At 39.6% G+C, this 26,754-nt stretch overlaps 1 protein-coding gene across 1 annotated transcript in view; it reads left to right on the top strand.

Annotated features, from left to right (window-relative positions):
- The window catches only part of CNBD1 (cyclic nucleotide binding domain containing 1), a 342,163-nt gene that overhangs the window by 25,697 nt on the left and 289,712 nt on the right, over window positions 1-26,754 (top strand). The window contains exon 4 of the mRNA XM_066372735.1: window positions 88-246. Coding sequence (XP_066228832.1) covers window positions 88-246 — 159 coding nt within the window. The remainder of the gene's footprint in view (window positions 1-87; window positions 247-26,754) is intronic.

The raw sequence follows: 26,754 nt of genomic DNA, 5'->3' as shown, positions 1-26,754 counted from the left end.
GTTCACTCCTGACAATACAGTGGAAGTTCAGGTCAGTATTTTGTGTGCAATATGCTGTACTGTACACTTTTCTGTTTCCTTGTTCAGAAAACTACCTGAAGGCGAAGGAAGTCAGCCCCAACAACCTGACATTGACTCTCACAACATAGCTGTCTATGCAAAAAAAGCACGGGGTGGCCACAATTTATACAAGTCCAAAAAGTCTGAGGAGAAGTTAGAAGAATTCTTGGCTATTTTAAAGAAAGTGTAAGTATTTAAAATATATGACTCCTTGTAGTTAAATTCTTTTGAATGGCTTTTTACTTTTTTAAAGTTAGTGGACGCAGGTAAGTGTACTGTAATTGTGGTCCAGTCCCTGAATCCCAACAGCAGAGTTCGTTGGGAGAAGGGAGTTCACTTTATGGGATGTTTAATATTCACTCAAAGCTGTGTTTTCACCTCGCTGCTTTGAGGCAACTACGACAGATAAGCTGGGAAGGAAAAGAGCAATGCATGCGTTAAATCTGCAATTCATGTTTGTTCTTCTACAGAACGTGCTCCTTATCTTCTTGTCTCCTTGGTGACTAGGGTATTCATTTTGTGTTGCTGTGCAACAAATTACCATAAACTCAGTGGCTTAAAACAGCACACACTTATTATCTCTCTGGGCAAACTTTGGCCAGATCCTCTGCTCAAGTCCCACAGGCTTCAATCAAGGTGTTGGTTTGACAGGCTGTGTTTCTTTCTGGAGCATGAGATCCTCTTCCAAGCTTACCTGTGCTCTTTGCAGAATTTGGTTGTATGTGGTTTTAGGAGTGAGGTTACTACTTTATTTATGGCTCTTAGTGGAGATTTCTTAGAGGTTCCACAGACCTTTGCTGCATGGTCCTCTCTCAGACCTTCTACGACATGGAATCTTCCATTTTCAAAGCCACCAGGAAGAGTCTTTCATTCTACTAAAGATGAAATTCTACATAACCTAATCCAGGGCCTGTAGATACCTGACCTTGGCAAGATTCTGTTGGTTAGAAACAAATCATTGGTTTTGCCCCCATCCCAAAACTCAGGGAGAGGGAATTAGTGGTCTTCTTATGGTATATTAGCCATACTTAGTAATATAAATAAATCTCTTTGGGATTCTGTTAATCATTTTTGGAGTGGCCTATGCGCACATGCACACACACACACACACACACACACACACACACACACACTTAGTTCAATTAAAACCGGTTTACTGATGGATAGGTTGTTAGGTCTGTAGCCCTCTGTTTATCTCTGACTAATTGAACCATGACCAGATCGATGGGCAACTTCAGTGTTGTGACAACATGCTTGTAAAAGCAGGCTACCTTATACTTTTCTGAAATCTTCACTTTTTTTTTAGTATTTTTCCGAAGTGGAGGGGGGCGGACAGACTCCCACATGCACCCAATCGGGATCCACTTGGCATGCTGATCAGGAGGCGTTGCTCCGCTACAATTGGAGCAAATCTAGCACCTGAGGCAGAGGCCATGGAGCCATCCTCAGTGCCCGGGCCAGCTTTGCTCCATTGGAGCCTTGGCTGCAGGAGGGGAAGAGAGAGATAGAGAGGAAGGAGAGGGGGTGGGGTGGAAAAGCAGATGGGTGCTTCTCCTGCGTGCCCTGGCTGGGAATCGAACCCGGGACTTCCACTTGCCAGGGCGACACTCTACCACTGAGTCAACCAGCCAGGGCGAAATCTTCACTTTGTCATTCTGCCTGCAAGTTCAACAAAAAGGAATGAATTTTGAGTAACCCTAGCCTCTTTATAAAGAAATGCAAATATGCCTGACAAAATTAAGAAACTATTGCTTACTGATAACTTGGTGTGATTTGGCTTAATCATGTTGATTACTTCTTAACTTGCACCTCAGTTTGGCAGCTCAGAGTAAGCAGTGCTGGGTGGGCGGAAGGATCAATGAGTTTCAGACATTAAAGTAATTGAAAAGGGCACACCGAGGAGACGTCATCAGAGAGGTAGGGTGGCAGTAATTCCAGGGCACTGAGAAATTGGGGTGTGTGTGCAGAGCAGACACTGGGGAGAGAGATGAGACAGAAGAAAAAGAGAGTGGGAGACTTCTGTTAGGTCATACACTCAAAGGCAATGAAATGGAATGGAAGCTTATCCTGTATATTAGTTAGAATTTTAGATTGTGAGCAACAGTAATTGACACTCATTAATCAAAGGAAAATGTCAGGGAGAGAGAGGGGAAATCTATGGAAGAGTATTGGTGGGCTCCCAAAGGAAGAATTATTGATGCTGGAGATAATATGAAACAGAGCAGCTCTGGAAGTCTCTTCAAGATACAACAGTGGAATCTTTCCACTAAAACTGTTTTGACTGGGGACTTTGGGGCTCCTGTTTTAGTTTCAGGGATGGGGAGTCCGACTGTGATCGTGTGGGCTTGTGCCCACTCCTCTGATGAATGCAGAGGGGGCAGTAGTACACTTGGATGGACAGTTTCACCAAAGGTACCTGTCATTGGTGAAGGGATGGCATTTCAAAAGAGAAAGTGTTTCAGAAGGAGGGGGAATGAATCATGAGTAAACATTCAGCTATGAACTAAAACCGAACTTGGAATTGCAATGTCTAAATAATTTTGATTGATTTGATTTTTCATGCCTTAATTAATGAATTCATCACATGCTTTTGACCATTTAGATATTTCTGGCACTATTCTTGGTAAGGGGACTGTGCTGGTTAGCTCACACTGTCTTTGCCCCATGTAAGAGAGAGAGAATAAGCATGCGCATATTACCCCAGCGAGTGACCAGTGCCAGGGAGAAAACCTAATGACCACTAGGGGTAGGTAGAGTGTGATGGAAAGGATCAGAGAAGTTGTCTCTGTAAAGTGACACTGATGGGATAATTTGATAGAGCCAAGAAAGTTAACCAACCAGATGTTTTTGAGAAGTGAACTCCAGGCAGAGGACACTCAAAGGCAAGAGCCCAGAGATGGCAACATGCTCTGCAAATTGAACAAAAATCAGCAAGGAGGTCATTGTTGTGCAAGTATTTGAAAGAGCTGTGCAAATGAGGTTTCAGAGGTGGAAGGGACCGGGTGGTGGATGGTCAAGTAAGCTCCTCAGGCTGTAACAGGTCTTCCGTCTTGGTGTGCCTGGCAGTATGGGAGGGTCATGGGTGGAGAGTTGGCAGTGGGTGCTAGGAGGAGATTTGGGGAGACCTGTTGGAGGCTGTCTGCAGTTGATATAAGTGAGAGATCACTGACTGTGTCTCATGTTCTGTTTCAGGGAGTTCGATTTGACATGCAGAATTTGATTTTTTGCACTGGCTGGTTGGCTCAGTGGTAAAGCGTCCACCGGATGTGTGGATGTCCTGGGTTCGATTCCTGGTCAGGGCACACAGGAGAAGCACCTATCTGCCTCTCCATCCGTCCCCCTCTCACCTCCTCCTCCTCTCTGTCTCTCTCCCCCTCCTGCAGCCATGACTCAATTGAAGTGAGTTGATCCCCAGGAACTGAATATGGCTCCATGGCCTCTGCCTCAGGCACTAAGAAGAACTAGGTTGTTGAGCAATGAAGCAATGCCCCAGACAGGCAGAGCATTGCCCCCTCGTGGGCTTGCCCTGTAGTTTTTAGTCTAGACACAAGTGGGGAGTCTGTCTCTCTGTCTCCCCTCCTCTCACTGAATAATAAAAAAAAAGAATTTGATTTTCTTTCTTTTCTAAAGACATAAGTGGGTTTCAATGAACAGTCCTGAAAACATCAGTGTCTTTGCTGAACTTGACCACTAATGAGACAATGCTGGGCACATCATCTAACCCTCTCATGTGTTCACATTTGACTGTGTTGCCTGTAACACCATCAAGCTTTGAAAACGCAATTATGGATTGCTTTGGAAAAAATAATTGGTTTCTTTATAAATCACTAATTTCTGGGAAAAAAGTGATATGCCTGTGCATTTGTGGGGGTTGTGGGCAGGATAGGAGAAGAGATAAATTTATAAATGAGCTTTGAAAAGCAGTAAGATCCTCTGAGAAAATTTAGCCCAATTGTTTTTTTTTTCCTACTTTCCGCAGTTAAAGATGTTTTTATTGAGGGAATGAGGTGTCTGAAGATCATTATGTTGTTGGAGAGCAGTGAGGCAAAGCCACTGCTCAGTGACAACTCAGGGACTGTCCCCTGTAAGGACATCAGGGTTTTTGCTTTTTAGACCGAGGCTGTTTAAAACCCAAATGCAGCATGACTGGTACGCTGCTGTCTTCCAGCAGGATGGCACAGAGTGTGTGGGGTTGTGGTCTCAAACTCTATTTAAGGGCTCTGTGCAGATGAGAGGAACACTTGGTGCTGACATGAGTGCTGTAAAAACATGGAGTGTGGGGGAATGTAGACTGAAATGAGAGGGGCCTTCTCCTAGGAAAGAAAGGCTCTACCTGAAGCTAAAAGGGAATGTGAGTTAATAAAGAAAGAATAGTGTGCATACAAAGCGATTTAGGTTTCTGATGGAAACAGCAATCATCACCTAAGAAAGGGAACTGGCAGAAGAGAGTTATTTGTGTTAGGAGACTAGTTTAGTGAAGGACAGAGAGTAGAAACCCATTGGCAGTAGGTTGATATCACAGACAGGTAAAAGTGCTCATCTTGGGCACTCAAGAGCCCTGGCAGCACAGTGACATCAGGGATGAACATATTGTAAAATGCCTGGACTTGGACTCAGAAGAGAACTGGGTTTTGAAGTGAACTCTTCCAACTACTGGTTGTATAATCTTGGTCAGATTTCTACCTCTTGACACTCAATTTACCTAACAATGAAATGGGTACATTTGTTAACCTCATGGGATTATTGCTGTGTAAAGCCCAAATGAATTTAGAAACACAAAGGCCCACACATATTCCTTGGTCCATTACAGGCCCATGCGTACATGTCAGTCTTGCTTTTCCTAAACAATTTTACACATCATGACAGCCTTTTGTACAAGTGACTTTGCTATGTGCTTGTTACAGTTGAAGTTTAGAAAGGGTTCCTAGTAGCTCAGAGTAGCAAAGTGTTTCATTTTTTATTCCTTCAGGAAAAAAATATGCAATTTTCCCTTGCAGTTTATGAATAAATAATGGTTATTAATTAATTACTATATGTTTATTAATTGACAACATTGCCAGCGATATTTTTGTACTTGAGTTTCACAGACAACTATTTGGTCACAGTCACAAATTAACTGGTATTTTTAAAGATTATACCATTATACCTTTATTCTATTGTTTGGAAATAAGCAAATATCCTGTATTATAATATTTCTTATAAAAATTACTATTTTTTAACTGTGTAGATATGTCTTAATCCATTTGAATTGCTATAACAATCCAATGGTATACAGTGATATAACAAAAATACCACAGATGGGGTGGCTTAAACAACAGAAATTTATTTCTCAGAGTTCTGCATGCTGAGGAGTCCAAGAACAAGGTGCTAGCAGATTCCGTGTCTGGGGAGGGCCTTCTTTCCATTCATAGATGCTGTTTTCCTGTCATGTCCTCACATGGAAAAACGAGTGGGAGCCTCTCTGAGGTGTTTTTATAGGACACTAATCCCATTCAGGAGCATTCCATCCTCACCTCCCAAAGGCCCCACCTCTTAATGCCATCACATTGGGGATTTTAACAGAAGGATTTTGGAAGGACACAAACATTCAGCCCATAATAAGATCTACATTATTTCTATATAGATGTGAATGTTAAAATTGAGACTTTTTGTCTTGAGTTACTATTTCATTTTTGCACTTCAAGTTAGAATTTTTTTCTCATAGAAATTTTTCAGTTTGTGTATTTTGTTTGCCCACATTTCTTTTTTTTTATTTTAATTTTTATTTTTTACAGGGACAGAGAGAGTGAGTCAGAGAGAGGGATAGACAGGGACAGACAGACAGGAACAGAGAGAGATGAGAAGTATCAATTATCAGTTTTTCGTTGTGAGACTTTAGTTGTTCATTGATTGCTTTCTCATATGTGCCTTGACCGTGGGCCTTCAGCAGACCAGGTAACCTCTTGCTCGAGCCAGGGACCTTGGGTCCAAGCTAGTGAGCTTTGCTCAAACCAGATGAGCCCACGCTCAAGCTGGTGACCTCGGGGTCTCGAACTTGGGTCCTCTGCATCCCAGTCCAATGCTCTATCCACTGTGCCACCACCTGGTCAGGCTGCCCACATTTCTTTCTTCACCAATTCTCTCTTTTGCTGGGCTTCACCTAGGTGTTAATCTCATTAAGAGTTCTTAAACTGTAGCTATTATTTCTTGAAATCTCCAGGGAACTCTTTTTAATTTTATTTTATTTTTAATTTTTCCATTGATTTGAGAAAGAGAGAGGAAGAGGGAGAGAGAGAGAGAAACATCAACTCACTGTTCCACTTAGTTGTTCCATCGAATTGTACACTCTTAAATTGCTTCCCGTGCATTCTGACTGGGAATAGAAAGCACATTCTTGGTGAGCCAGGATGATGCTTTATCATCCTAGCCAGGGCCAGGGGACTGTTTTTTTGAAGTGCTCAGTTCTTTGCCAAAATATTTATATTACCATTCAACCTTGTACCTTTTCAATCATAATTATTGACTTGTGTTGCAATTTTATCACATATAATAATTATAATATATTTATACTTGGCTAACTATTCTTTCACTGAGATATGTCTAGTCTTATGCCAATTTTATATGGATTAAAAAATAAATTCTTATGATTTTGGAAATTTTTTAGAACTATAAGTTTCTTGTTCAGGAACGTGGCATATATTTTGTATTTATTTTAGGTGTCTTTGATGACTTTAACTAGAGTTTAATATAGTTTCCATACTTTTTAAGGTAATTTCCTAGCTTCTGTATATCTTTATAAATATTATAAATAGCATTTTCTCAAGTTCAGTCTGAAACGAAATTAATGGGCAAAATTTATCTGAAATATTTTCTTTCAGTTTTATTAAGATGTACTTGATATATAGTACTATGTAAGTTTTATGTGTATAGCATAATGACTTGGCTTACACATACTGTGAAATGATAACAATTTAGTTAACACCTATTAACTCATAAAAAACAAAAGGAAAAAAGTGTTACCCCCCACCCCAGTAATGGGAACTTTTAGGATCTATTCTTTCAGCAATTTCCAAATCATTGTGTTTTCTAAGTGTTCTGAATATATGTGAAAGCTATTGGTAAATGGCTACCTTACTGAACTTATGTTAATTCTAATATGTTTCAATTGACTTTTAAAAAATTATTTTTAAGTGCTTTAATATTAATTAGGAATAGCCCTTATTTTATTTCCTTTCAAATAGACATTATTTGTTTTCATTTGTCATCTCAATGCATTAAATATAACATTATGATAGTCTATATAAATAAAAATGTAAATGTTTGTTCAAAATCTTAAATCTCCAAAAGTTCTTCACCGATTGCGTTGAAATTTTAACACAACGTTGCATTAAAAAATGCGTGTGTTTTTATGTTTCTATATACCTACTATTATATAGATGTCACACTTGTGACAGGTAAAAACATGCTTTTTTTGAAAAACAGTGCCATCTGTTGGACATAAAAACAACACACTCTCTACTGAATATTTTACGATTCCATTTCAATGTTATGGGAGAAATATAAATTGCACATGGCTGAAGATATTTTCGTTGAATACTCAAGGAAAACTCAAATATGAACATGGATTTCACAGCAGGAATCTACAATGAAGCGTTGATAATGATCGAAGATTTGTGCTTAGAAATCGCGAACAAAGTTCTCAATTGGGAATGCCATCACTGAATTGATCTGCTGCTGTTTCGTTCAATGTAGAATTGTGTCGTGAACAAAAGTACAACATGGGTGATCTTTTGTTGTATGTGTAATCAAATATTCTTAAGCTAATGCTTGAGCAAAAAGGCATTTGCAATCAAATAATGCAAACTGTCAGTAACGGGGTTGGAGAAATCTTCTTCTTAGATATGCCAGGAGGAACTGGTAAAATGTTCCTTATTAGATTGATTCTGGCAGCAATTCAATCCCAAAATGACATAGCTTTAGCTTTGTGTTTCCGGAATAGCTGCAACATTGCTACCAAGTGGAAGAACTGCTCATTCCGCTTTGAAATTGCCATTGAACATGCAATTCATTAAAACTCCCACATGCAACATTTCCAAAGCATCCGGCATGGGAAAAGTATTGCAGAAATGCAAACTTATTGTTTGGGATGAATGCACAATGGCACACAAAAAATTGCTCGAGGCTCTTGTCTTGATTGATCATTGCAAGATTTGCATGGAAACACCATTTGGGAATGCATTAATATTGCTTGCAGAAGATTTCAGGCAAACATTACCTGTAATTCCTCGATCGACACCAGTGGATGAAATAAATGCTTGCCTGAAATACTCTACTTTGTGGCGACATGTAAAGATGTTAAAATTAACCACAAATATGCATGTCCAGCTGCAAAACGGTCGATCAGCTGAGATATTCATACATCAATTTCTGGAAATTGGGAAAGGAAAGGTGCCAGTTGATCTGACCTCAGGACGAATTTCATTGCCTCATAACTTCTGCAATTTAGTGACGTCAAAAGAAGACTTGGTTGAAAAAGTATCTCCCAATATTCAAACCAATTATAAGAATCACGATTGGCTGAGTAAATGAGCTATTCTTGCGGCCAAGAACAAAGACATCTACAAACTTAACAATATTATTCAGTCTAACATTCAAAGTGAGGCAGTCACACACAAGTTTATCAACATTGTTTTGGAAGCAGATGAAGCAGTTAATTATCCAACAGAATTTTTGAATTCACTTGATCTACCAGGGATGCCACTGCACGTACTGCAATTGAAAATTGGCATCCCAATTATCATGTTGTGAAATATAAACCAGCCAAAGCTTTGCAATGGCATGTGGTTTGCAGTAAAAAAAAACACTAATGAGCAACATCGTAGAAGCAACAATCTTGACAGGACCTTTCAAAGGTGAAGATGTCCTCATTTATCGCATTCCCATGATTCCAATGGATATGCCATTTCATTTAAGGGATTGCAGTTCCCAATTCGATTGGCATTTGCAATCACCATCAACAAAGCTCAGTGCCAATCTTTGGAATTGTGCTGTTTAGATCTAGACATGGATTGCTTCTCATATGGACAATTATATGTTGCGTGTTCTAGAGTCGGCAAACCAGACAATCTCTATATCTGCACAGACAATGGAACAACAAAAAATATTGTATACCCACAAGCTTTGTGAAATTAAACATATTAGAAATGTGCACTTTTTCTTTTCCTTCTTCTCCATTTAACCAGACTGAGCCACAGCAACGCGTGGCCAGGTACAGCTAGTATTAAATAAATACCGTATTTCCCCATGTGTAAGATACCCCCATGTATAAGACACACCTTAATTTGGGGGCCCGAAATTTGAAAAAAATGTATTACATAAAGTTATTGAACTCAAGTTTTATTCATCATAAAATTCATACAACTCCTCATCACTGTCAAAACTCCCATCCATTAGCTTGTCCTCATCTGTGTCTGATGACGAATCACTGTGTTCATATATTGCCTCATCCTCAGTTCCATCTATGGCATTTGAAATGCCACATTTCTCCACATCCCAGTCTGATGCTTTATCCACTGCACCACCGCCTGGTCAGTCCACACTTCTTAAATGACTTGACAACGATCTCAATCTTGAAATTGTCCCAGGATCTTTTCACCCAGGTACAAACTTCTCCTATAGTTGGTTTCTTCACGCTTCCTGCTGGTGTCAAATTGTCCCCAGCAGACTTCACCCATTGGTTCCATTTGTTTATTATGGCAGCTTTGTTAATGCTGACATCAGGTGGTTGGAGCTGGGATCTCAAGCCTCCAGGTATGATGGCAAGTTTTGTTTTTTGCTCTGCAGCAATCTTCTTTGTGTTTTTTGTTATGTGTGCCCTGAACTGATTTAAGCACCAATAGGGCAGGTTTGTGTAAGAGCCCACTTGTTCTTCTTCTTCAAACTTTCTCAAACTGGATCTTCATCCCATCCTGATCTATCCATCTCTTATCATGAACATGGACAATCACTCCTCCTCAAGGAATGTCTTCTTTTGGCATTGTTTTGCATTTGAAAATCAGCATAGCAGGCAGCTTGGTTCTATTAGCACAACAAGCTAGAACAACTGTATAATGGCTCTTTTCATGTCCACATGTCTTCACAGTTACAGTTTTCACCCCTCTTCTTGTCAATAGTTCTGTTACTTGGGACATCAAATTGAAGGGGTCTTTGTCCATATTTGCAATCTGTCCCAGCTCAAACTGATGTGTCTTTTAACATTGAATGACAAAATGATGAAATTCAAGCTCATAGTTTTCAGGCATCTTTTGGGAAAGTCTGGTGCATGTACACATGCTTAGTCCATTGCATTTCATGAACATGAAGCATCAATTGTGTTTTCCTTTGAAATCAGTAACTTCTTTTCCATCAGCAATTCTTCTTGCCTCAGGCTGAACTATCTTATGAACACAGGATTTCCAATTGCCCTTTGCTCTTCAATCCATATCTCCAATTCCCTCTCTAAATCAAGCCATTTTGCTGACTTGTCTCTCATGGCCTTCTTCTGCTGTGGCGTTTTCAGTAGGGTTTCTTCTTCCCGTAGCCAGTCTTGTATTGATTTCTCAGTTGGAGGAAGACCAAACTTACATTCAGCAGCACGATTTCCATTTACTTTTGCAAACTGGATCACTTTAAACTTGAATTCAGCACTGTACGAAAGTCTTTTCTGAGCCATTTCTGGGCAGAACGTGGCAAAACGTAACCTACCATAATATACCTGTAACAAGAGTGCAACAATGAGTGCAAAGACAACAAGCACAAAGAAGAGGGAAATGCAAGTAAAAAAACCCTACAACAATGAGTGCAAAAGCAAGCAAGAAAAAGCAGAAAATGCAAGTAAAAAAAAATCTGCAATAACTGTATAAGACGTACCCAGTTTTTTAGACCCCAATTTTTTCGAGAAAGGGTGCGTCTTATACATGGGGAATACGGTAATTGGGATAGTAAGACACTTTTCATGTGTTTAGTTTTAGAACTGTGCCACTAGTGATTTACCATCCTGGGTGATGTTGGCTTTTGGTTTAAAGAAGAAAACAGACTTTGGAGTAGAAGTATTGTTGTCAAAAAGTCTTGAGTTGAAAACCCAGCTTGCAATTCACTTGATATGTGATCCTGAATAATTTATCTAAGTTTCTTTGTCTTTAAGAAGGTGGTAAATATTTCTAGTTCCCAGGATTTTTATGAAGTGTAAAGAGAGTGCCTTTAAAGTTCATAAAGGTACAGAGTCATGCACAGTAGGTGAGGTGTGCATACGCGTGCACGCGCGTACACACACACACACACACACACACGCCCCTTCCCTTTTGCCTTGCTTGCTCTCGCAGTCACCATGACCTTCATAATCTACACCTGCTACTCTGCTTGGACAAATCTGGTTGGATTTAGTTCATGGGAGACACCAGAGGTGACAGGGATGGAAGGGGTCTGAGATCAGAGTCTCATTCCTCTAGCTCCTTTCTTGCCAGCTGGAGAAGGTTGGCTGAGTCTACCGAATGCCACAGTAGCCCCTTCTGCAACCACAGCCCTCTCAGGACATCAGCAACCTTCCAAACCTCAGGTAGAAATAATTTCCTGTTCCTGCTCCCCATTTCAGCTACTGGTACTTCACCCACTTGTTGGCTTTCCTCAGCCCTGTCTACACACTTGTAAATAACTCTTTCATTAAAATCCTCTTATTCATCCTTTTTGAATGGGTCACTTCCTTCCTGTTTGATTCAATGTGTGTGTTATTCTATGTAAATATACGTAACATTTCCAAAAATCCCTAGAGCCACACCAGACCCTACTATTTGACCCTGATCTTTTCTGTGCTAAACTGTGTCCTAAACCCCATCCATATCCACACAGAATCATCCATAGTTGTCTGACAGGGCTGCTGTTACATGTACTTCTACTCTGAACACCTCTCCTTCTATTCACTTAAAACTAATACTTTAGTTAAAAACCTATAATTTTTTGTTTGAGCCTCTATGGGCAAAAGACGTTTATATAAACTTTTAGTACCAGAAGAGTTTATTTGCTACATTACATTCTTGTCATTACCTTGGAATCTCCCTAAAGGGTCCGAGCTTGTCTCCTCTCTATTGTTTATTCCACAGCTGGCATCTAGTTTCTGGTATGCAGTAGGTACTGAAGAAATAGTTGCAGAATACATGAATCCAGGCACTATCATGAGGAGTCAATTCATACTCTCTATTAGAGTCGAAATGTTATTGACAAGATTGTAAGCTACAGTGATTCAGAAGCTAAGTTTTGGATGAAAATAGGTCTTACCCAGTTTCCCTGCCCAGACATGTTTTTCTTTGAGTTGACTCTGTGTTTATATCTCTAGGTGGAATTCCGTAGCAATCTCAGCCAGCTCTTGACTCTTTTCTGGGTAGGACTGAGGCAGATGGTAGGAGGTTCGAGAAAATGTTAATTAGTGCCCTGATTTTAAACAGTAACCTGCTGATTTTGGACAGTGACCTGCTACCATGGAATTTTGATTTTTTTTTTCCTTTGGAAACCATCTATAACAGAGTAGTGCATTAGTATTTATTAACTATTGCACACATAAGTATTCAGTATTCTAGAGGGGTTTTTTTAGAGTAGAAAATTTACTCCAAGTAATTGAAAAGAGGAAGAGAAATATTTTGTCCGTAATTCTAATTTTAAAAGTTCAAAGGTATAATTAGACTTTTGTTTTATAGAAGAAGAAATAGTCATGACCAATACACATAGAAAAAATTACTCCATCTCATTAGTCATTAGGGAACTACAAATTAAAATTTTAATGAAATACCAGTTCATGCTCACCAGACTGAAAAAAAAAATTTAAAAGTGGGATAACACAGCCTGACCTATGATGGCGCAGTAGATAAAGCATGGACCTGGAACACAGCCTGACCTATGGTGGCGCAGTAGATAGAGCATGGACCTGGAACACAGCCTGACCTATGGTGGCGCAGTAGATAGAGCATGGACCTGGAACACAGCCTGACCTATGGTGGCGCAGTAGATAGAGCATGGACCTGGAACACAGCCTGACCTATGGTGGCGCAGTAGGTAAAGCACGGACCTGGAACACTGGGATCACCAGTTCAAAACCCAGGACTTGCCTGGTCAAGGCACATACGGGAGTCGATGCTTCTTGTTCTTTCCCCCCTTCTTTCTCTACTCTCTAAAATGAATAAATAAAGTCTTAAAAATTTTTTTAAAAAGGGGGGAAACACAAAATTTTGGCAAGGATGTGGTACAATGGGAGTTCTTATACAGCAATTCTGAGAGTTACATCAATACAATCTCTTTGAAATACATTTAGCGTTATTTAGTAAACTTGACTATTTACATGGTTATAGTTCATTCCAATGCATATATTACATCTATTGTGTGTGTATATATATATATATATATATATATATGTATACCAAAAGGCATAAATAAAGTTATTTATAACAGATTTATTTATTTCCTCCCTCCCTCCCTCCCTCCCTCCCTCCCTCCCTCCCTCCCTCCCTCTCTCCCTCCCTTCCTTCCTTCCTTTTCTCCCTCCCTCCCTTCCTTCCTTCCTTTTTTTTTCTTTCTTTTTTACAATAGTATTTTTTATAAATATAAAGGCTGTAAACCTTTTAAATGTCCAGGAACATTAGCATGGATATAAATTGCAGCATATCCACACAGTGAAACACTATATTGTAGTGAATGCACAGACTCCAACAGTAATCCATGCCCTATCACCATGGATGAAACTTTGAAGTATATACAATGTGAAATGCAAAAAAGCAAATTGTGGTTAATCACATACAGCATTCTTTCATTTGTATCAATTTCCAAAGCAATGAATACAAACATACTCACAAAAATTAGGGGATCAGGGAACATGCAGATACTCCAGTACATTCAGCCTTTTGTACAGTGCATTTTCACCAATGAAATAAAAGTTGGTTTTGCATCTCATTTGCGTAATTGAACAACTTTGTTTGACTTGTTGTTTGCCTTCCTGATGTTCTTATTTAATAAAAAGATCAAATGCTTTTTTTATTGCTTCATATTCATTTTAAAATATCCCCTAATTTCTGTGAGCAGTGTACAAACATGGATGACAAAGAACAAAGGAAACAGCTGTCTTGGAAACATTCTAGTCTCTAGCTGGATGATGAATTTGTGGGTATTTGGTTTATTTTTATTGTGTTATTTAAAATCTACATATGCAATATGTTTCATGCATATCTTTTACATTTGAGATAGGATAGTTAAAAAAATTAAGTAGACCACTTTAAAATAAGTCTGTTCCTGTCTTAACATGCAAAAACTAAAAACCTATACAAGATCAGATACAAATTTTGGGAAGAAAACTATTGGGAAACACCTTTCCATAGATGAATGAAAATATTCTCTATGTTCAGACAAATTGCATTAGTGCTTATGAACTCTTTATATTTAGTAATTATACTGTCTCTAAATCACCTTTTAATGTCTGTTTTCACAAGAAGAGACTATCTTAAGTCTCTACCCCTATTTTCTTGTCATTTGAGCTTTGCTTGCCATTTATAGCCCCTTTAATTGTTCTGCCGATAATTTAGATAAGAAACAAGTCACTTTCCACTACTGTTTACCTGAAGCCATTGTCTGGTTTACAGAAAGCCTGTCTCCTTACTGACCTTGGCATCTTCATGTGTCCACGTGAGTGGATGAGCCTCCCCTTGAGGAAACAGCAATAACAGTAAGGGTCACAAGTAGTCTTTACTCTCATCTTCTAAAAAATAAATGACACAGGAGGTACTCTCTATACAGTGTATTTGAGAATATTTTGTCTCTAACTCCAGGTTAAAATTCACCAGTGACTTTTATTTTAAATTTAATTTATAAAATGTTATGAATTTGGTGTTCTTAATAAACAAGCATGTCTTTTTGTTTAGATTTCATAATGTAGACATAATAATCCCTATGAACATCCTACTTTATGTCTGTGAAGGACATACCTTTTATTTTAGAAACATACATTCTGATTACAGTCCTCTATGTAGCAAATGATTTTCCCTTTGTAGAAAGAAGTGCATTCTATACCACAGCTGGAGGCATAATTTGGAGTATGTACTGTACAGTAAATATTCTAACAAATCACAAAATGTAAGCTTTCATCTTCCTTTTATTTACTTGTAGAAATGCTAAGATATATCTTGAAATAAAATCAACTTTTGACACTAGCAATGAGATATTAATTTATAAAACCAAATTAATAATCAGGTCAGATTGTAAGCATGACAAAATACAGTAAATGCTTTTGCTCCATATGCAGGAGAATTTTCAATTTAGCAAGTTTAGGAAATCCAATAATAGAACAATGCATACAGACAATGAGCTATAATATGCTTAGCAGCCTCTCCTGTTCTGACAGAAGTTACTATAGATCTGGAATATGTATCCACTGTAATGTGGACATACGACTGTTTGCCAAATGAAGGTATATGAGTAACATCCATCTGCCAAAGTTGTCCTGGTAGGGGTCCTTGAGGGTTAACTCCAAATGAAGGGGCAGTATAAGACCCCTTGGACAGGATTTCCCAATATGCTGTGCTGCTTCCCGAGAAAGTTGAAACTGTTTACACCAGGCTGCAGCGTTCTGGTGATGAATAGTATGAGACTGACTTGCTCGGTCTGTCATGGTTGCTCTATATAATTTTCTTTTCGGTAGCTTGATCAACAAGGGCATTCCTAGGCCCTGGCCGGTTGGCTCAGTGGTAGAGCATTGGCCTGGTGTGCAGGATTCCCAGGTTCGATTCCCAGTCAGAGCACACAGAAGAAGTGCCCATCTACTTCTCCACCCCTCCCCCTCTCCTTCCTCTCTGTCTCTCTCTTCCCCTCCCGCAGCCAAGGCTCCACCAGAGCAAAGCCACCCCAGGCACTAAGGATGGCCCCATGGCCTCTGCCTCAGGCGCTAGAATGGCTCTAGTTGCAACAGAGCAACACCCCAGATGGGAAGAGCATTCCCCCCTGGTAGGCATGCCAGGCGGATCTCGGTCAGGCGCATGCGGGAGTCTGTCTGACTGCCTCCCCATTTCCATCTTCAGAAAAATACAAAAAATAAATAAAGAAAAGAAAAAAATACAACCAAAAAAAAAAAAAGAAAGAAAAGAGAAAAAAAAAGAAAAAAAAGGGCATTCCCTTGTGCTAAAGCTCCAGGGAGCATGGAGTGAGCTTGAGTATGTCCTATGAAACATGGAGCTCTATGTTGACATATAAGTCTTTGAAGAAGGAGGAACTGCTGAAATAGTTCATTAGCATTTGTCCCTAAGACAGCAGTCTTTATAGTGGAAACACCATAAGTAAATATTTGCTGCCTGTCTATAGATTAAGGGGGGAATATGGCAAATGCTGAAAAGCCATGATCTTTGTACCCCTCCCCTCTCCCAACCCCCTCAAGTGTACTCGGCAAACATTTTAAGGTCAATTAAAAAAATTTTTAAAAGGGGGTAGTCATATCCTGGAACTCCTACAGGTCTACCATATCATGCTTCTTACTTAAAAAATAAATAAATAAATTTACATTTCTTTTGAATGCTGATGAACAGGAGACAACAAATCTTTTTCGCCTGCAAACTACTACTTTCTTTATTAGATCCAGCTAATAACTGTTTTTTCTTTTTCCAAATAGCTCCAGATATATGGAAAACATTTATATAGGTGGATGGGGATCCTCAAACCCCTCAGCAAGATCTTCTGAGCATGGCTTTTAAGATACCTAGAGGCAGAAAAAGCCCAATAGAGATCAGGGGAACTACCAGCTTTTAGGATACACCCTTAAAGGCTCCAACGCCCCAAAGGGGTCTCTTAGGATGCCATCTGAGTCCTGCTACAATAGTGGAAATGAAGGTCATTGAGCTAAAGCCTGCCAGGCTTACATGCCTCTGCTATGAGGAAACAGGGACACTGGAAGATAGGCTTCCCCCTCGCTCCTCTAAGGGAGGGTTCAGTCTCTTCCAGCCCTGCTCCAGCCACCTATGACTTAATGTTGCCCAGAATGCTGGGGTTAGCCACTGAAGGCTGAAGGTGCCCAGGGCCATCAGCCCCATCTATGACACTGTGGATGAGCCTAGGGTATTTCTTCCAAGAAGCAGGTAAACTGATCTCATTTGCACAAGGGCCACTTAACTATGTTTTGCCTGAATAGTCAGGTTTTTTATTCTTCCCTCAAAGATCTCTGTTGTGGGTGTTGATAGTCCTATTTTCTGCTGCTTTGCTTAATATATAGTGTTTCCCTTATCCCTCCTACCTCAATGCCCCACTCATATTTCAGGCTGGGACCTACTCCTAATTTAGAGCTCTCTTTCCCCCTTTTTGCCTACTTCTATTATGAATCTACCTTTGCCACCCAGCTTAGTGTATCCCAAGGTTCTCTTTACCATGCCACAGTCACAGAGCTCCAGGGAAAAGCAACCTGGTCTCATCTCTCCAGGCAGAGGAGAACAGAAGCTCCATATCCACACATGCTGTAAATGGCCTTTCCAGTCTACCTGAATCATTACCAGCTAGAAGCAGTGGTCATTGGGACTTGGACATGAGCTGCAAAGTATAGAATGGTGACAACAATTTCAGTGCCATGAGGATTTTTCCTGGATGCGGACTCCTGCTCCCTGTGACAGCTCCTAACAGACTGAACTGTGGTAGGGTTGCATTTTTCAGGAATTTGGCATGGTGATGGGGCCAACTTGGACTTGGTGAACATGTTAAGGACACTACTCTTTTAGGAATTCTTGCTGTATTGGCCAAAGAGTTTGCTTAAAGGCTTTTAATCACTGTAAAAAAAAAAAATAGAAGACTGGATAAAGAAGATGGGGCACATATACACCAGGGTATACTATTCAGCTAGAAGAAATGATGACATCGGATCACTTACAGCAGAATGGTGGAATCTTGATAACATTATGCGGAGTGAAATAAGTGAATCAGAAAAAAACAAGAACTGCAGGATTCCATACATTGGTGGGACATAAAAGCAAGACTAAGAGACATGGACAGGAGTGGGGTGGTTACGGGGGGTGGGGAGAGGGGAGGAGGGAGAGGGGGAGGGGGAGGGGTACAAAGAAAACTGGATAGAGGGTGACGGAGGACGATCTCTCTTTGGGTGATGGGTATGCAACAGAACTAAATGACAAGATAACCTGGAAATGTTTTCTTTGAATATATGCACCCTGATTTATTGATGTCACCCCATTAAAATAAAAATTTATTTATATAAAAAAATAATCAGGTCATGTTTTCTCTCTGTAGTCTCTGTGGTCCTTATCATTAATCATAAAAAAACAACCAACTGTTTGTTTTCTTGTCTATTTGTAATATGGGCAATATATTTATCTTTAGTTTAAATAAGAAAATGTTAGAACAAAAACTCTAATAAGTAACAGTGAGTACTTAATTTCAAATGATTACTCTCAGAAATATTTCTAAACAGATAGGTATTTTAGATAAATTAGCTCTTCAGTATAGAAACCAGATTTTTACTTAGAGGAAACTTATCTGCACACTATGGTTCATAGAGGGTGCATATGGTCTCAGAGCCTCAGTGTGGACCATCTACCATCTGCCTATCAGGTTAAATGCCATTTTTTATGGAATAACATGGTGATAACAGCAATGTGGTAACATGCCAGATCCTGTCAATGTTGTTGAAAAGTATAACAATTTATGGTGCTTGACAGAAAAGTATTTTTGATTGAATTATGTTACTTATTATAAACACTTGTGCTTCCACAAGCACATACTACTCCATATTTGCTATTTTAAGGGATTTTAATAGTTTCAAGTTTTAAAAAGCAGGTTTACCAACACTTTAAAGCATTCACCTTTATTTTCTCTTATGCTCACCTTTTTTTTGGTTGTCCTTACTTGAGCCCGAAATTTTTAACAGTTGGAAATGTATCACTTTAAATATGGGGCAACTCAAACAAGGTATCAAAGACAATAACTTCGAGGATGCTGTAGTGAGTGGTCCCCTGGCCTCACATGATCTCCTTTGCTGTGTGTGAGTTGCCTGCTGCTGGCTCAGCCTCCGGCTCTGAGCACGGGCTCTGCAGCCCAATTCTGGACCCCTCTCTGAAGGGCAGGGACTGATGCCAGGGTCTCTCCACATGTCTCCACTGCATTACTGAGGGTCTAGCTCACTGGCCAATGTTTGCATCTCAGTGTGGATTTATTTTTAGATTTTTTAAACCCATTTTGAGAAAATATAACAATTTTCCCAATTTGGAGACAGCACCAAAAATATGATCCATGAAAGAAAGATGAACTAGATGTCAGTAAAATTAAAACCTTCTCTGAGAAAGACACTGCCAAGAGAGTGAGAAGCCGAGTCACAGACTCTGAGAAAATACTCGCAAAATACAAACCTAGTAAGAGACTGTTGTCCAAAATATGTAAAGAACTTTTACAACTCAACAATAAGAAACTAGCCTATTAAAAAATGCCACAAAGATTTCTTGAAATCTAAGTTATTAAATTTATTGGTATGACACTGTAACATTCTCCTATTGTCCTTTTTTTTTTTTTTTTTCATTTTTCTGAAGCTGGAAACGGGGAGAGACAGTCAGACAGACTCCCGCATGCGCCCGACCGGGATCCACCCGGCACGCCCACCATGGGGCGACGCTCTGCCCACCAGGGGGCAATGCTCTGCCCATCCTGAGCATCGCCATATTGCGACCAGAGCCACTCTAGCGCCTGGGGCAGAGGCCACAGAGCCATCCCCAGCGCCCGGGCCATCCCTGCTCCAATGGAGCCTCGGCTGCGGGAGGGGAAGAGAGAGACAGAGAGGAAAGTGCGGCGGAGGGGTGGAGAAGCAAATGGGCGCTTCTCCTGTGTGCCCTGGCCGGGAATCGAACCCGGGTCCTCCGCACGCTAGGCCGACGCTCTACCGCTGAGCCAGCCGGCCAGGGCCTCCTATTGTCCTTTTAATGTCTATGGGATTTCAAGTGGTATCTTCTCTTTCATTTTTGAACTGGTAATTTGCCCTCCCCCCCCCTTTTTTTATCAGTCTACTTAAAGGTTTACCAATTTCAGAACCAGAAACTGGCCTGACCTGTGGTGGCGCAGTGGATAAAGTGTCGACCTGGAAATGCTGAGGTCGCCGGTTCGAAACCCTGGGCTTGCCTGGTCAAGGCACATATGGGAGTTGATGCTTCTAGCTCCTCCCCCCTTCTCTCTCTCTGTCTCTCCTCTCTCTCTCTCTCTCTGTCTCTCCCTCTCCTCTCTAAAATGAATAAATAAAAAATAAAAATAAAAATAATTTAAAAAAAAAAAAAAAAAAAAAAAAAGAACCAGAAACTGTGCTAAGGGTTTGAAATATATTAGACTCTAGAGATGAGACAGCAGTCACATTGATCATCACTTCAATGGAAGTCACAGTGTTACTAAGTAGTGAAGCAATAAGCAAGTACAAACGTAAATAGTTAAGTGCTGTGAATTAAGTAAATAGAGCGTTTTGATACAGAATAATCACAGGAGTGGAAGATGGGGGTTTGGGGCTACATATGGAAGTCTGAAAAGAGGCTGCAATAATTAAGCTGAAATCTGAGGTGCTGGAGTCATCCTTGTGAATGGCAAAATGAAGGCTGTTGGGGAACAACTCAGCTGCCAACAGTACATCTCCAGGTGAAAACGCTCTTAGAGAAAGTACAGTGGTACCTTGAGATATGAGTGTAATTTGTTCTGTAACCGAGCTCATAAGTCAGTCAACTCATAAATCAAACAAATTTCTCCCATTTAAAATAACTGAAATAGATTTAATCCGGTCCAGCCCTGTGAAACTTCCCTAACCCACCCTAAATTATAAAAAAGACATGTCTTTAATTAAGAAACACACCTGTATACTTGACCAATGCATAACAAAATATATGAAATAAAAGAAAAAAGTGTTATTTAGTACTGTATTCTTACCTTGGAGACAGACGAGTGCAGCTAATGGAGGTGAACGGTGGAGGAGGAGGGTGAGAGGAAGGGATGCAGGCACTGTAGACATGTAAACTAAAGCTGCACTTTATTAACACTAATTGCAAACTAAAACTGCATTTTCTTTAAACAAAACTAAAACTGCACTTTCTTTACTTAAAATGAAACCACAAAAACTTAATTGTAAAAAAATGCACTTTCTTAACTTTAAACTTAACCTAAGCTGAACATTATGTATTTTTCATTTAATCATCACCTGTTTTTGCCTGGACTTTCAGCATTTTCACTTGCAGGACTTTTGAATAAAAATCCATCTAAAGAGGTTTGCTTTTGCCTGCCTTTTAAAATGTTATAGAAATGTGACAAACAAGTGTCATTAAAAAGTGCTGAAGCACGACCAGTTGAAACTTTTTCTAGGTGTTTCTTTTCAATGAAACTTGAAAGCTTTCTTTTCAATGAAACTTGAAACATTGCCAGCAAGTAGAAATTTTACTTGTAGAAATCACTTCCTCCAACTCTACCTCCTCCTCACTAGTGATCTCTTGTAGAAGCTCCATATGTTGCATCATCTGTAGCTCCTTCAACTCCTCATGTTCCTTGATGAGCTCATTTATGTCACCCTCATCTACCTCCAGACCCATCGACTTTCTGAGGGACACAATCTCTTCCAACGCTTCTACCTCAGTCTCAGTCTCTGGTTCAAATACTTTGAAGTCCCTGTCTGCAACAACATCAGCCCATAACTTTTTCCATGCCAAGTTCAAGGTTCTTCTTGTAACCTCGTGCCATGCCAAGTCAATAATCTGTAAACATATCATGATGTTGTAGTGATCTTTCCAAAACTCTCGAAGGGTTAGAATTGTATTCTCAGTCACCTCAAAGCAGCGGCAGAACACGTGCATTGTGTAAAGCTTTTTAAAGTTGGAAATGACCTGCTGATCCATAGGTTGCAAGACTGAAGTCGTGTTGAGGGGGAGATAAAGGACTTTCACGAATTTGAACTCATCAAAAATGTCATCTTCAAGACCAGGTGGGTGGGCATTATCAGGATTAGTAATGCTTTCATCAGGAGTTTATTTTCTTGAAGGTATTTCTTCACTGCAGGACCAAAGATGAGATTTACCCATTCAATAAAAAACTGCTGCATAACTCATGCCCTTGCCATGCCAAATATCCTGCAGTTTTTCTTTAAGAATCTTGTGAGTCTTAAAGGCTCAAGGATTTTTAGAATAATAACACTAGCAGTGGCTTTACTTTACAGTCACTAGTAGCATTTGCACACAATGCAATGCAAGGGTCAGACGGTCCTTCATGTGTTTATGGCCTGGCAGCTTCTTCTCCTCTGCAGTGATGAAAGTCCTCCAGGGAATTTTTTTCCAAAACAATACTGTTTTGTCACAGTTGAACACTTGTTGGGGGATGTAGCCTTCCTTTGCAATAAGCACAGCAAAACATGTGATGTACTCCTCAGCTGCCTTAACGTCAGCACTTGCAGTTTCACCATGCCTCACCACCGAGTGGATGCCAGATCTCTTCTTGAAATTTTCAAACCAGCCATGACTTGCCTTAAACATATCTTTTGCTGCCTCTTTTGAGGTTGATGGTTCTTTCTTCTTCAAGTTACCATAAATAATACGTGCCTTTTCACATATTACAGTCTCTGTCACTGTATCTCCTGCCACCTCTTTCTCTTTCACCCACACCAGCAGAAGCTTCACCATTTCTTATGGATATTTGTCCTTAATTGGGACAGAATTCTAGTTCCTTTCACTGGATTTGTGCTTTTTTTTTTTTGTATTTTTCTGAAGTTGGAAACGGGGAGGCAGTCAGACAGACTCCCGCATGTGCCCGACCGGGATCCACCCGGCACGCCCACCAGGGGGTGATGCTCTGCCCATCTGGGGCCTTGCTCTGTTGCAACCAGAGCCACTCTAGCACCTGAGGCAGAGGCCATAGAGCCATCCCCAGCACCTGGGCCAACTTTGCTCCAATGGAGCCTTGGCTGCGGGAGGGGAAGAGAGAGACAGAGGGGAAGGAGAGGGGGAGGGGTGGAGAAGCAGATGGGTGCTTCTCTTGTGTGCCCTGGCCGGCAATCAAACCTGGGACTCCTGCATGCCAGGCCGATGCTCTATCCCTGAGCCAACCAGCCAGGGCTGGATTTATGCTTTTGATGGCATCATTTTGTTTAAGGATGGTACAAATTGTAGATGTATTGCAGTCATACAGCGTTGCCAGTTCAATCACTCGTACACCACACTCATGTTTTTCTATTATTTCTTGCTTTATTTCTATCAACATTATTCTCTTTTTCTCACCACTGTCCTTTACACTCACTTTCTTTGGCCCCATGATAGCACACAAAAAAAGTTAGTAAAAAATGCAAAAATGATGTAAGAATGAGTACAGCGCACGAGATTTGACTTGATTCTGCGGGTAACACGTGAAAAAGAATGAGATGCTGGTGTTGTGCTGCCGATACTGGACCCATGCACCAACATGCCAACTAGTGGCAGCTTCCGGAATCATGACTCGTATCTTGGAATTTCGCTCGGATCTTGAACAAAAATATGGACTGAGTCGCAGCTCGTATCTTAAAAAAGTATGTTGGTCTGCTTGTATCTCAAGGTACCACTGTAACTGAAAGGAGTCTGCGGGGTTGGTGGGGTTGGAAGTGGGACAGTCAGGCTGAAGAATGAGACAGGGTGAATCATTTCTTTCTCTTTTGAAATGTCCATTGGCACTACGTAATGAGTTGCTCTCAAGTCCTAGAGGGGCTCTCAGGTTCTCCAGTTGTTTCTGTGTTTTAACTGTCATTTTTATTTGATTCTACTTACATTTGTTTCTAGGCATACTGTTTGGTATGGTCTTAGTGCATGAGTTTTGTACACCATGCTGCATTTAGTTTTAGGAACACTGAATGTAGAAATTTAGAGTGTCCCTCAAATGGTTGACACAGTAATTGCTCTCCTTAACTCTCACCTTTGTGTTTCTTTAGTTTTACAAGTGCTGCCTGCAGAATTTACCCACTAAGAGTTAATTGTTACATGTGCTGGGGTTTATTTTTAATGTCTCTCTGAATGGTCGGTGTTGACAAGTCAAATGTACCCTGCATCTTGGTTCCTGCTGAGTGAAATGTTTCACCGCAGCTCCAAGTCCAGGAAGAAAAGCAGAAACCATCAGGGAGTTTGTCTGATGTAGGGAACACCACAGGAAACAAAATTGGACTGATGGTAGCCAATACTAGCAACTAAGAAAGAATGGGCCTATGCCATATGTTTCTGTGAGCCTATTTGGGGAACCTGAATTTCTTTGCTTTACCCATCGACCTTTATTTATCTTTTTATAATAAAAATGTGCCGTTCATATGACAAAAATACAGGATGGAACAAAAGAAGATTTACAGATGTGAGTGTGCAAAACAGTTTTTTCTTCTATTATTCTTTATTATTTATTGTATTATTTTCCATATGAGCAACTATAAAACTACTTTTGCCACACCTATTCATCTTGGATGCAAAAAAAATTTGTTCCCAGTTTCAATAAATTTATATAATTTTTAACTTAGCCTGGTAATATTTGTTTTAATTATGACATCTATTTTGATTATTTTACATAATTATATCAATATTTTATTTGGTGTTGAAATCTTTTGACTTTCCATTTTAACTATCCATTATTTGTTGTTGTCATTGTGGTGTTATTTTTCTCCTTCATGCTTCCTTTCCTATACACTATCTGGCTAATCATAGAGTCCGTCATTCACATCCCTACTAGTTGCTACATATATCCTTGATTTGCTCGAGTCCATGATAAATTAGTGTTTTTTCACTTTCAGAAAATTGGAACAATCTTAGAAGAATTTCACACTGTTTAATACTTTGTTCCTTTTCTGTCAGTTAACTTAGGTTGTAGATACATATTTTCACCTATCATACATGATTACTATTATTTTATATGGTCAATATTAATTTCACTTCTCCAATAGATGTATCCCCTCTCATACTGTTTACCCCTACCTGCACTTCCATGCCTTCATGTAAGGTCACTTTTCTTCTTCAGGAATTCATTTCAGTGTTTTTTTTTTCTAGCTCAGGTCCACTGATGGCAGGCAAATCTCTGGGCTTTTATTTATTTGAAACATCTTTATTTTACAAGGATATGTTTGCCAGTTAGAAAATTCTAAGTTGCAACTATTTGCTTTAAGAACATTAAAGATGTCACTGTCTTGTGGCAGCTGGGGCTGCTGCTGCTCCTTCTCTGACCTCTCCTCCTTCTCAGTTTTCTTGTTTTTTTTTTCCTTTGAAATAATGTCGATTAATAATCTTATTTGTCGGTTTGAAGAGGTATTTTCTCCTATCTTAGCTGCTTTTAAGTTTTCTTCCTTTCCTTTCCTTTTTGAAAATTTTCCTGTAATATGGTTAATTTGTTGTTCTTTTGGTACAGATCTTTCTTGTTAATAAAATACAATAAACTTGTGACTGTTGGCTTTCATCAGCTTTAGAAAAATTTTACATGGTCTTCTCAAATATTGGTTCTGTCCTTTGTTTTCCCCACTTCTCTCTAGCATTTTAAATGCATATGTTAGATCTGCAGTCAGTGGCTTATATATTTCTGAAACTCTTCTCTCTGTTTTTCATCTTTGCATTTCTCCAAGCTTCAGTCTGGATATTTCCTACTGGTCTGTGTTCCAATTCACAAATGCTCTGTTTTGTATCTAATCTGTTATTAAACCTATCTACCAGTTGTCTTTTATTTTTCTGTTATTGTAATTTTCTACTTAGCATTTAAATTTTATTCTTCCTTATAAATTCTAGTTCTCTAGCAAAAGTCTCTATGTTGTCATCTCTTTTCTGAACTCTATTGAAAACATTTATTTGAGATCCATGTCTGAAAATACAGTATCAGGATTGCTTGTACAATAGATAGAATTTTCCTCTTTTTTCTATCTTTTTTTCCTTTACCTTCTTTCTCTTGATTTTTAATCACTTAGTTTATTCTCCTGGCATGCCTGGTAATATTTCTTTGTACACCAGACCTCGACCCTGAATCATTGTAGCGACTTTGCATGATGATATCTTACTTGAATGGGATTGCATTCTTTTCTGGCAGAGAAAGTAGGAGCAGATCAGCAGGCTGCAGTCATGGCGGAGAACTCAGGATTCAGCCCTTCCCCAGGCTGGTTTTGTTTGTTCTGCCCTTCTTCCCAATGTGTAGCTTTTCAGGGTTTTCATTTGAAAACATGGAATGTTTACTAGGGTCTTTTTCATCTTGGCAATGCTTAATTCCAATATTTAACATCCTTAGCACCATGAGACTGTAGACCTCTCTGCTTAAGTTTCATCTTCTGTGGTTTTATTTTCTGTTTGGCTTCTTGGCCTCTCTTGCCTTGTGCCACTGATCAGTTTCTCTTCTCTGCAGCATTTTGACTCCTGGTCTACCTGGTTTTCTTTAATATATTCAAAATTTTGTTTTTGTTTGTTTCTTTGTTTTTGTTGAGTTTATCCAACTTTTATGATTTTTTTTTTCTTTCTTGTTGGCAATGGGTATCTGAGAAGAGCTATTTTATCACAGCCACAGCAGGTGGACTTGCTTACATCTTTTTCCAATCTCCTTAGATAAATTTAAAAAAACTTCTTCATTAAATGGGAGAAATCTTTATTTTGTTCTATTTGAATAAGAACAAAGTAAACATTTTGATTGAAAAAGAAAACATTTTGTTAAAAGGACATTTTTTTCTTATTTTCTGTTTTTAAGGTT

Source organism: Saccopteryx leptura, chromosome 3, assembly GCF_036850995.1.
Source record: "Saccopteryx leptura isolate mSacLep1 chromosome 3, mSacLep1_pri_phased_curated, whole genome shotgun sequence".
Classification (NCBI taxonomy): Eukaryota; Metazoa; Chordata; class Mammalia; order Chiroptera; family Emballonuridae; genus Saccopteryx; species Saccopteryx leptura.
Note: the sequence above shows the minus strand (reverse complement) of the source record. Positions and strands in the feature narration are given on the sequence as shown.